The 12,080-nt window shown below is 47.9% G+C and overlaps 4 protein-coding genes across 4 annotated transcripts; 3 read left to right on the top strand and 1 right to left on the bottom strand.

Annotated features, from left to right (window-relative positions):
- Positions 1 to 1,411: 1,411 nt before the first annotated feature.
- On the top strand, positions 1,412 to 1,858 carry N7489_000833 (tautomerase family protein; the record flags this gene model as incomplete). The annotated part of the gene is made up of 1 exon (XM_056706588.1): positions 1,412 to 1,858. The coding sequence occupies one exon, from the start codon at positions 1,412 to 1,414 to the stop codon at positions 1,856 to 1,858; it is 447 nt and encodes a 148-aa protein (XP_056570890.1).
- A 1,796-nt stretch (positions 1,859 to 3,654) lies between these two features.
- On the top strand, positions 3,655 to 4,746 carry N7489_000832 (SDR family oxidoreductase; the record flags this gene model as incomplete). The annotated part of the gene is made up of 3 exons (XM_056706587.1): positions 3,655 to 3,692; positions 3,769 to 3,998; positions 4,085 to 4,746. 3 exons carry the CDS (start codon positions 3,655 to 3,657, stop codon positions 4,744 to 4,746), a joined length of 930 nt encoding a protein of 309 aa, XP_056570889.1.
- A 329-nt stretch (positions 4,747 to 5,075) lies between these two features.
- N7489_000831 (bZIP transcription factor) lies at positions 5,076 to 6,323 on the bottom strand (the record flags this gene model as incomplete). Its single annotated transcript, XM_056706586.1, has 3 exons — positions 5,076 to 5,167; positions 5,218 to 6,199; positions 6,249 to 6,323. 3 exons carry the CDS (start codon positions 6,321 to 6,323, stop codon positions 5,076 to 5,078), a joined length of 1,149 nt encoding a protein of 382 aa, XP_056570888.1.
- Positions 6,324 to 7,324: 1,001 nt separating this feature from the next.
- On the top strand, positions 7,325 to 11,699 carry N7489_000830 (uncharacterized protein; the record flags this gene model as incomplete). Its single annotated transcript, XM_056706585.1, has 3 exons — positions 7,325 to 11,029; positions 11,092 to 11,255; positions 11,321 to 11,699. The coding sequence occupies 3 exons, from the start codon at positions 7,325 to 7,327 to the stop codon at positions 11,697 to 11,699; spliced, it is 4,248 nt and encodes a 1,415-aa protein (XP_056570887.1).
- Positions 11,700 to 12,080: the final 381 nt, after the last annotated feature.

Here is a 12,080-nt window from a genome sequence, read left to right as displayed (position 1 = left end):
GGAGCGGGGACAGATTCATTTGAATACGGTCTCAATGTCCGCACAAACTGCGGAGAACAATTTCACGCGTGGCAAAACCCAGCCTGGGTAGGTGATTCATGCGAAATCCCCACAAGGTTCGAATAGTTTGCTCAATAGCGCGCACGAGCTGGTGATCCCATGTTCCTACCCAGGTCACTGGGAAGCCTTGACTCGCTTAACCGATGAGTGCCATGTGGTTTGGGGCCCACCCTCCAGACCATCGGATCATTTAGCGCAGGAATCTATTCACCGAATCTCCACCGTGGCTGAACAATGTTGCGAGGGGCTCACAGAACGGGCAAAAGATTGACATATGGCTGCCAAGTCACCTAAGGAAAACAGAAGCTATCTTTCCAAGTTTCCTCGTTGGGTATGGGCCTGTTTATGGGACCCACCTTAGTGGACAGTATGCGATGGCTTCACTGGCTGGAGATGTATTTTTCATGAATAAAATTAGTGCAGGGTGGGGTGGCATCTGTCAGCCTCGTGCTGTCATTCTGATAATATCTATGTGGCATGCCGGACCTTAGGACCAGTACATATCTTGTAAGTGGCACGGCAGAACATATGTGTCAAAACCAATTCATGTTGGACATTTGACAAAGGACATTCGTGGAAAGAAAAGGAAGAGAAGAAAATGAAAAGAATGGTTGGACCGACAGAGTGGTCACATCATTTCCTAATCGGGTTAATTTATGTCGCCCCTTATTGCTCCTCCAGTATTTTGATCTCCCGAGCTATTCAACCTACTCCTGCATACGGAGTAGATAGCACCGCTCGTCCCTCCGCTCTTCGCCATCCTGGACCATCCATTTACAATATCACCTCTTGCCGCTTTTTGATCTCAGAGTAAAATTGAGCAGGGCCCTGAACAGTCCGACGTCGGGGGCTCGGCGCGTCGTCGCGATTACCCATCCGGCCGATGCGTCCACTGACCTGGGCAGCCCTAGCTAGAGGGCTCCATGAAATCCTGCTTGGTTCATTTACCTACCTACTATATAATGATTGAGACTTCTAACCAACGATACTAACTCTGCAGGGCTGCGCGAGTTCAAATCTTGGGAAATTGTCATGAATTCTCGTGGTTGACTAGACCCTGGCATGAAATAAAACGGTAATTATTATGTAGCCGTGTGCCATCCGAAAATCCGCTATTTACTAATTTCGGAATGTTGAGTTATCAAAAAGAGGCAGAAACGTTACATAGCACGATGGGATGCTGCGTCTTTATAGAGAAGTTGTTTACTTGTAAAATACCGGATCTCGTCTACCAAAATCAGACAAACCGTCAGCATTTGATCGCAAATCCTGGTTTTTTTGTTTTTTTTTCCTCTTTCCTTTCCATCGCGTCCCTTGAGTCTATCGTCAGCCATTCTCAATTACAATCAGAATGCCACTTTGGCTCATTTTCCACCCTCCCGGCACTTTTGAGGATGCCAGCTCAAAGCAAGCCCTGGCTAAGGACGTGATGAAGATATACACTGGGATCGGTCTTCCTCCTTTTTACGTGGTTGTCAACTTTATCAAACTCCCGACTGAAGATATCTGGGTTGGCGGGGAAAGAAGAACCGAGAACCCGTTTATTCGAATCGCAATCGAACACATTGCTGTCCGAATTGAAAATGAGGACCACGCTTATAAGCGCACCACCGACGCGATTGAAAAGGCTTTGAAGCCCCATGTTGCCGACAAGGGTTATGACTGGGAGTTCCACATCGACGAGACCGAAAGGAGACTCTGGAGGATCAATGGAATGATCCCTCCTCCGTTTGGGAGTGAGATAGAGCAACCGTGGGCGACGGAAAATAGACCGAGTCTATATGACGGCGCCTACTGACTTCTCAAAGCCAACTTTGGGTGTGGATTCCCACTACGTGGGTGTTGTATGTGTTCTCGGTGATTATCTGGCGCAAGGCAGGTATGCGGATCTGGATGTTCACCATTATTCACCCCGTAGTTACGTACCTACGTCCTATTTAGATAGTCAGCTTATGTCTCAAGTACCAATATACTTTGGCTTTCCGTGTTAACTTCAAATTCACCAATTCCAAAATATATCACGCCTCAATGGACTGGACTGGCCTAGTCGGTACCTGTAAATCCAGGCCTACCTCTTTTCGGTAACTAGTTAACTAATGCAGAATCCTAAAGATTAGCATTTGAACAGATCAGACCAGCATCTGAAGTGGATGTTGACGATCCGTTTAGGCCGATACCAACAAGCCTGGGTACTGCTCGATACCTAGGTGGCAATCGGCGTGATCAATAATCCCCCCGAAAAGATGTTCGAGTCTTGGCTTCCTGTCACTCGGAAGTTCGAGAATTGAAAAGAGATGGCAATCCTACTGTGGAGGGATATTTTCAAAACGAACTGGGAGATGCATGTTTCCCAACTGAGCTCTCTCTACACGATGGCATTGAACATTCCCTGGTATCGTGTGGCTCGTATCGTCCAAACATCTTTGGCAATCGCCGTTTTTGGTGCTTCAGTATACAGTTTGCCAACCCCCTTACCTCTACTACTAAACAAAAAAGGATTCTCACTCTTAACAGTGTTGTGCACCTTATTGTTCACCATTCCCACGCTGTATGCCTTTGCTGTCGCAATATGCACCTTCAGTCTTGCCGCTCCTTACCTTGCCCTGGCCCCAGTTTACATTCCTCAATTTGAGCGTCAATTTGTGATTCCGACAGTAGAGATACTTTCGACATCTCTTTGGCTCACAGTACTTGCCGCACAAGCTGATGCTTTCTCTTCGCCGCTCGAATATACTCCAAGCCTAGGTTCATCTCAGTGTATCATTACATTGGCAGGAATTGAATGGTACGTATTAGAAGCTAGTATCATGATCGACGTCCATTCACTTTCCACTTGCAGAACCGTTCCATTGGGATATCAGTTACTTACATCGAGTCATATGTAGCGCGCTATTCTTTCTTACGGCTTGTAACTCACTCGTCGTGGCTGTACGGAGAAAACATATCGTCGATTATTTCGCCTTGTCGCCTTAATATTAAAAGGCTGGCGTGATCAGATATCAGTGGAATTGGTCGTCTTTGATGCAATTCAACTCGCTTGCCAGCGTCGGCACACTGGGACTATTGTGGGCAAGAACATGGAGGAATGATGGAAAATCACTTTATTGACATCATCGCGGAATTGCGTATCATAGGGACAAGACATTGCCTTATTATTAACTAATTATACCGTCTTTACAATTGCTGTCTCCGCGCCATCTTTGTATTCATTGCCTCAGTATCACGTATAGGCTAGTAAACCACAGGATTATCTTTTGAGCAAATTGCCCGATAGTGTATAGCTTGTGACATTCCAAGGTTCATCGGAAGTGTTGATGATTCATCCCAAATGATAGCCCGTGGACCACGAAGGGAGTAATGTATGATGTTCAGTAATCAAGGCCGACAAGCTTCGGAGTTTCAGTGGCGAACTGATTACCGTAACATGCCGATATACACAACGCGACAATCGCTTATCTTGAAGACGAAAGGATTTTCAAGATGGGTACATATAAATCAGTAACTGCCAGTAATTTAATTGTTAGAGTGATCTAGCACTTTATTTCACTTGGACTTCCATACACCAGCTTCACTTCGTGCCAAGGCCCACACAGTATGGCATCTTCATCTAAACGCTCCATTCTGATCACTGGGTTCGTTGCAGAAAGGGGATCTCCTCTATCTTTCCCTCCCCAAAGCATCATAGGCTGACAATGCTGATCTGTGCAGTTGCTCCCCAGGTGGGGTTGGTCATGCTCTCGCCCTTGAATTTCACTCTCATGGCATGCAAGTCTTTGCAACTGCTCGATCCACCAATTCTCTATCCGAGTTAGCGCAAAAAGGCATTGAAACATATGTCCTAGATGTGACAAGCTCGGAGAGCATCGCAGCATTGAGAGATGAGATCTCCAAGCGGACTGACGGCAAACTAGATATGCTGTTTAACAATGCTGGCTCAAGTATGTCATGTTCCGTTCTTCCCCATACCCTGCGACACTCTGTCACTTTCACCGTTTCGCCTATGTTGACCGCATTTTTCTGTCAGTGTATGAAGCTCCGGCAATCGAAGCCGATCCTGCCCGTATACGTGGAATGTTCGATACCAACGTATTTGGCCTGTTCGATATGGTCTCAGCGTTTACTCCTCTTCTCCTAGCCTCAGCTAGCAATTCATCTACGCCGCCAGTGATCATCAATACTTCATCAGTTCTTGCACGGCTTCCATTTGCTTTTTCGGCCGCATACAATGCCTCGAAAGCAGCCGTGGCTTCTTACAGCGACACACTCCGGGTCGAACTTAGCCCACTTGGTATCAAGGTTGTTACCCTATTTATGGGTGAAGTTTCAACCAATCTCATTTCTCCCGACAGTATCTCTTTTGGCCCCGAGAGTATCTACACTGCTGCGTTAGAGGGTATCAGGGAGTGGAGTCGAAACCATGCCAGAAATAGCATGAAGCCGGAAGTGTTTGCCAAACAGGTTGTTCAAGCTATATTGGCTAAGAGTCCTAGATATGGGAAAGGGCAGGTCCTGTGGAAAGGGACCAATGCCTGGGTGATTTGGCTTTTGAACCTCGTTGGATGGAGATATATGCTGGAGAACGTCTCCAAAAAGATGGTCGGCCTCGAGAAAAAAGAAGTCCGGAAGTCTATTCTTGACAAAGCGAGAAAGATGTGGTCAAAGGAAATAGTGCAGGAAAGCAAATAGGGTATTAATGTAGTATCATCTGTGGCCACTTAGTCTGATCCTCTTGCTTTGCTTGTTTGGTTATTTAGAGTACTCAGTCAAAGAGCGGGAAATAATTGACATCAAAGTATCAAAGTGAAACATTCCCACTTGATGCTAGAACGTGTCTACCAACGTAATGAGCTTAACTCTCTGGCACGCTTAGTGAAAAAAGGTTGAATAGTATTCACGAATTTACCAGCCGAATGCTAGTCTCGCGATGAATTTCATTATCAATAACATAAACGGTTTCTACAGCCGAACTCCAAAATAAACCATTATAAAATTCACGCAGAGGGTATAAGAAAACTTCATAGCTTTCCTGCAAGGCGCAATGCAGTCTCAACAGTCTGGCGTCGAAATGCAGGACCATGTCCGAAGCAAATGCACTCAGTAGCGAGGTCTATATTCATTAGCTTTTCGAATCCAGTTCATCTCTCAACAGATACTCACACTGAACAAGGGCCGTAACATGAAGCGACGAAACAAGACTTGAGTGAGAAAATGGGCGGCTATTCTCCTGGTCGCAAAATCCCCTCTCGCTGAGGAATTTCTGTACACCACTGGCATCTAACCATTCACCGGCCTCGGATACGACGGTCGATTCCAATTCTTCAGTCTGAGTCGCAAGCTCTCCCAAGGCATAATTATCTCTCGTAAAATGCAACGGGGCAAGTGCAGTGGCCATGAGATCAATGAGACTTCCAGTCTTGTCATGTATTCCAGCATGAAAACAGGAGATGAAATTATCGCGCTCAGTTGAACCCATTGATGTCCCGAAAACTTCTTGAATCTTCGCCAGGTCATTTGGGGTGTTGACAAGGAGCTTATACCCATTCTGACAGCACACTTTTACTAGATACTGTGAGAAAGTCAACTGCTCTTCCTTCATAGAGCTAGCGAGAGCAATGGCTGGGGAGCGACCTGATGATGATGATAGCGGAATGGGTGGCTCATTAGTGAGCGGAGCCATGAAAAAACTGAACTGGGGCGTCAGTTGGCCTTGGTAGAGGGACGCTTGTGTATACAAGGGCGGCAGCTCAGCCCGTCCTATCGGGTTTGACGAGAGTGCGGTAGGAGCACTTTCATTTGACGGCACCCTTGTGGGACTGTCACTGCGTCGTTCATCCTTGTCAATGGCAGTGGGTGAAGTGGCGCCAACAGCCTTGTTGAGAGGCCCTTCATCGGGGCTCGCACATCCAGTCTCAGCAAGCGAAAGGTGTTGCTGGGTTATTTTTCGGAGGGCTGACGTGACATGTGAATGCTTTCCAAGGAGACCAGTTTCCAAAAGGAGATCACTGAATTTGAGGAAGGACTGGCTAAGCTGCTCTATGCCAGCCTCAAGCTCGTGGACACGATCCTGCAGGTCGCCAATGGTGTTCTCTTTTCGCGCACGATAAGCCTGCTGTGCCACGCGTAGCTGTTCGCGGCGCCTCTGAGAAGAATCAGTCATCAAATCCATCTGTTCTTTAGATTTCACTCACATCTAGTGCTTGTTGGCTTTCAAATTTGCGGGGGCGCCCTTTCTTCCGCACGCCTGCCTTGTGTTTTTCTTCCATGGGATTTGCGCCTATGATGACACGAAAGGAATCCAGTGGGTAAAATTAATTAAAGGCCCCAGCATGCACATAAAGATCTCCAGGGCTATCAATATAGATTATTCATCATGGGACCTTAAATGCGCCCAGGTGGCGATGCGGCAATGTTGAATAATCGGAAATACGCCTACGGCAAGTGTATATAGCCACCAGTCGTCATATCGTATTTTGCTAGCAGAACATTGCATCAAACTATATACATGTATTATTAACCATGGAAATTGATAGAGATTGGCGTTATAGAAGTTTAGATATTGTGGAGGTTGCGATATCAAAGGCTGTACATAGGAAAGTTCCATTTTCTAAATTAAGCCTTGCTTCAGCCCTTTTCTACTATGTACGAAAGGAACTAAGGAGAAAATATTTATATAACTAGATATCTAGAGAGACGGCCTAAGGAGATCACCAAAAAAGACCACTAAAAAGACATATAAAAGGCTATCGAAGAAGACCACTAAGAAGACCACTAAGAATAAGCGGCCAATTATTCTTACTATAGGACTTGAGATATTGTAGAAATGGACCCTGTAGAAGTTGATACCGGAGTTCAACTTACGAGTTAACTTAGTAGCTGGTTGAGTAATCGCCAGCCCTTGGGTAGAAGGAAGACTCGCGTCCTCATTCTTATGGTTTATTCATCATCCTCTGCCGCACAACTACTTTTGAATACCCTATCACTGATTTTTGGGTGATCATTAAAGGATTTTCAGAGGCGGAATGATTACGGTGGATCTACTCAAGCTCAAATTTGTACCTGCATGGAGTGGCCAGACGCGCCAGAACAATGTTATTTGAACAGCTTTGCCCCAGCCCCTATTTGTCTATCTCTTCTATTTATCCTGCTACATTTTGTCTGTAGGTTACTTCCTTCATACAGCTGCCGGCCTTCTGACTCACTCCATATAGATCTTCCTGAACCTCTCCCCCTACTGCTGCAGTGACAAGACTGCAAGGGTCTGCAGATGGCTCTCTCCACATCAAGTACCGACAGCAACATCGAAGATATTTCCAACCTGGAGAAATTACCAGATGAAACACGAGAAATCGAGGCCCAATATCCGACAGGAGATGTGTTCCCCGGGACCCAGGCAACATGGCATATGGCCGACGAACTGCAAGCCTTGAAAGAGCGAGACGAACAAAATGGCGAGAAAGCCCGCAAACTTGGAGTCACTTGGCAGAACCTCACTGTCAAAGGCGTCAGCAGTGACGCTACGTTCAACGAGAATGTCCTCTCGCAATTCAATCTCTTCGGAAATCACGGTAGCAAATCTCCCATGAAAACAATCCTCCACAACTCTCATGGCTGCGTTAAACCGGGAGAGATGCTGCTTGTCCTCGGCCGCCCGGGATCAGGGTGCACAACGTTGCTCAACATGCTCTCGAACAACCGTCGTGGCTATGCTGAGGTTAGCGGCGATATTGCCTTCGGAAACATGTCTGCCGACGAGGCCAAGCAATACCGTGGTCAGATTATCATGAACTCGGAGGAGGAAATTTTCTTTCCGACATTGACTGTCGGCGAGACCATCGATTTCGCCGCCCGTATGAAGGTCCCATCGCAGCTACCGCCAGGAATAAAGTCAGCGGAGGAATACGCTGAACTCAACAAGAAATTTCTTCTGCGGTCAGTGGGAATCTCACACACTGAATCTACCAAAGTGGGAGACGCATTCACCCGGGGAGTCTCTGGAGGAGAGAGAAAACGCGTTTCCATCCTTGAGTGCTTGACAACTCGAGCAAGCGTCTTTTGTTGGGACAACCCCACGCGCGGTCTCGACGCTAGCACGGCTCTAGAGTGGACCAAGGCAATGAGAACGATGACTGACGTCTTTGGACTCACCACTATCGTCACCCTATATCAGGCAGGAAATGGCATCTACGAGAATTTTGACAAGGTGCTCGTCCTAGACGAGGGCAAGCAGATCTTCTACGGTCCACAACGGAATGCAGTGCCTTTTATGGAAAACCTTGGGTTTAGGCGTGACTCTGGTTCCAACCGGGCAGATTTCTTGACTGGCGTGACCGTTCCTACGGAGCGCATCATTGCACCAGGCTATGAAAGCACATTCCCGCGGACTTCTGATGCAATCCGTTCTGCCTACGAGTCATCCTCTTCCAAATCTGAAATTCAGGCCGAATGCTCCTATGCACAAAGCAAAGAGGCGGCGGAGAACACGGCTATCTTCAAAGAGATGGTGGCTCGGGAGAAACATCATGGAGTGCGCGAGAAGTCGCCGGTCACCACAGACTTCCTTTCTCAGGTCAAAGCCTCGGTCACCCGGCAATACCAAATTATGTGGGGTGATAAAGCAACTTTGGCCATGAAGCAAGGTGCTACAGTCATCCAGGCCCTGCTAGGCGGATCTCTCTTTTACAACGCCCCAGATAACTCCATTGGTCTGTTCCTCAAGGGTGGTGCTCTGTTCTTCTCCATCCTGTATAACGCCCTCATCGCTCTCTCGGAAGTCACAGACTCGTTTACTGGCAGACCTATTCTAGCCAAGCATCGTTCATTTGCTCTATATCATCCTGCGGCCATCTGCATTTCTCAGATCGTGGCAGACTTTCCCATCCTATTGTTCCAAGTGTCGCACTTCGGCCTCGTTCTCTATTTCATGGTGGGCTTGAACCGCACTGCCGAAGCCTTTTTCACCTACTGGATCACCAATTTCATGACAGCCATGTCCATGACAGCCCTCTTTCGACTGATTGGTGCCGCCTTCCCCACCTTTGACGCCGCAACCAAGGTCTCCGGTCTGACGATTGTCTCATGTTTCGTCTACACGGGCTATATGATCATCAAGCCTGAGATGCATCCCTGGTTTGTGTGGCTATTTTGGATCAACCCCATGGCATATGGATTTGAAGCTCTTCTTGGTAACGAGTTTCATTCGTCGATTATCCCCTGTGTTGGACCAAATCTCATACCAAACGGGCCCGGTTATACCAATGGTGAAGGTGGTCAATCATGTGCTGGTGTTGGCGGTGCTTCACCTGGTGCAACAAGTGTCACCGGCCGTGAGTATCTCGCATCCATGTCATTCAGCCATAGCCATGTCTGGCGCAACTTTGGCATCATCTGCGCGTGGTGGGTGCTATTCGTTGCCCTTACCATCTTCTTCACCTCCCGGTGGAAATTACCCGGGGAGGGTGCTCGCAGCCTACTTGTTCCCCGAGAGCAGCAATATAAGTCGAAGCATCTGCTTCTCGGTGATGAGGAATCACAGTCCATGAAGACTCTGCCAAACTCTGAAGCAAACACCTCGCAGGAGACTATCGGAAAGGAACTCAACGGCAACCGAAGCATCTTCACCTGGAAGAACCTTACTTATACTGTCAAAACATCTTCCGGAGATCGGGTTCTCCTTGATAATGTGCAAGGATACGTGAAGCCAGGCATGCTCGGTGCGCTTATGGGATCTTCAGGTGCTGGCAAGACCACTCTGCTCGACGTTCTTGCCCAGCGTAAGACTGATGGAACCATCCATGGATCGGTGTTGGTTGATGGTCGACCTATTCCTATCTCTTTTCAACGCTCCGCTGGGTACGTCGAACAGTTAGACGTGCACGAGTCTTTAGCAACCGTCCGCGAAGCCCTCGAGTTCTCCGCCCTTCTACGCCAGCCCCGCGACACACCTATTGATGAGAAACTACGCTACGTGGACACTATCATTGACCTCCTTGAGCTACGAGATCTCGAGTTTACGCTGGTTGGTCGTCCGGGTGCTGGCTTGTCCGTTGAGCAGCGCAAACGTCTTACTATTGCAGTCGAGCTAGTCGCAAAGCCTAGTATTCTCATCTTCCTAGATGAACCTACGTCCGGCCTCGACGGCCAGGCTGCATTCAATATCGTCCGCTTCCTACGGAAACTCGCCGAGGCCGGACAGGCCGTTTTGGTTACCATCCACCAGCCGTCGGCTCAGCTTTTTGCGCAATTCAATACACTCCTATTGCTCGCCAAGGGTGGGAAAACGGTTTACTTCGGCGATATTGGTGATAACGCTAGCACTGTCAAGGCCTATTTTGCCCGGCATGGAGCACCCTGTCCGCCCGAAGCCAACCCTGCTGAGCATATGATTGACATGGTATCGGGTGCTGCCTCTGAAAATGCGGACTGGAATAAGATCTGGCTGGAGTCACCGGAGCACGACCAGCTCACAACTGAGCTTGATGCTATGGCTACGGAAGCGGCTGCTAGACCATCAGGAACCGTTGATGACGGGCACGAGTTTGCAGCTTCGATGTGGACTCAGGTCAAGCTCGTAACCCACCGCATGAACGTCTCGCTGTTCCGAAATACCGAATATATCGACAACAAATTCGCCCTACATATAAGCCTTGCGCTACTCAATGGCTTCTCATTCTGGATGATTGGGGATCGCCTCACAGACTTACAGAAAAATCTCTTCACGGTCTTCAATTTCATTTTCGTTGCGCCTGGAGTGATCTCCCAACTGCAGCCTCTTTTCATCGACCGCCGTGATATATACGAGACGCGTGAGAAGAAAAGCAAAATGTATCACTGGGCTCCGTTCGTTGCGGGTTTGATCATTTCGGAGATCCCATACCTAATTGTCTGCGCCTTGCTTTATTACTTTTGTTGGTACTTTACTTGCGGGCTGCCTACTGCGCCCGGAAATGCCGGCAGTGTCTTCTTTGTAGTGGTAAGTCTATCTCTGTGTGGTTGAGCGCGGTGCTTGAACGAGACGACTGACAAGAACTCCAGGTAATGTACGAGTGCCTTTACACCGGTATCGGCCAGATGATTGCCGCCTACGCTCCTAATGCGGTCTTCGCATCACTTGTCAACCCGCTCGTCATCACGACACTTGTCTCGTTTTGTGGTGTCATGGTGCCATATAGCCAGATTGAACCGTTTTGGAAATATTGGTAAGCGTTACTTGCTCATTGGCCTCTGGGAGTATCATTCCTGTTTCTAACCGGAGTCACTCCAGGATGTACTATATCGACCCTTTCAACTATCTCATGAGCTCCCTGCTTGTTTTTACCACATGGTCCAAGCCCGTCACTTGTACTCCTGATGAGGTCGCCTTGTTTAACCCGCCAGTCAATCAAACCTGTGGTGAATACCTTGCCACCTACCAGCAAGGCATGGGGGTAGGAACGAACCTCCTCAACCCGAGCGCGAATGCCGATTGCCGCGTTTGCCAGTACACCACTGGTGGAGACTACCTCAAGTCTCTAAACCTCGCAGAGGAGTACTTTGGGTGGAGAAATGCTGGCCTCGTTGTTGTGTTCGTACTTGGTATCTACGGATTGGTGTTCTTGATGATGAAGTTGAGAACGAAGGCTACCAAGAAGGCCGAGAACTAGGTTGCTGCAATGCTGGGCGCCAAATACGTGGCAGTGTAGCCCGGCTGCTCGTCTACTCTCCCGCCCATGATACTCTCCCCTGGCGTGGACTTTTCTTTTTCTTTCCCTTCCGTTTTCCATTTGCTTTTCGCCAGAAACGAGGAAGATCACATTAATTATCTGGTCTTATACCAGGAAATCATGTGACCATGGTGACCCTAGTCACCATACAATTGTCATTTCAGATCATTTTGTCATTTTTAGTTACTTAGAGATTTACTTAGAGATTAATAACATGTGATTCCATACTGAAATTATTGCTGAGATCTGTCTTATACATTGATTGCATCACGATTGCTTCCACAGATATCTGGAAAAGTGCTCGATGAAAAGTAACCGCAT

This window comes from Penicillium chrysogenum (assembly GCF_028827035.1).
Source record: "Penicillium chrysogenum strain IBT 35668 chromosome Unknown utg000001l_segment0_segment0, whole genome shotgun sequence".
NCBI classification, from domain to species: Eukaryota; Fungi; Ascomycota; class Eurotiomycetes; order Eurotiales; family Aspergillaceae; genus Penicillium; species Penicillium chrysogenum.
Note: the sequence above shows the minus strand (reverse complement) of the source record. Positions and strands in the feature narration are given on the sequence as shown.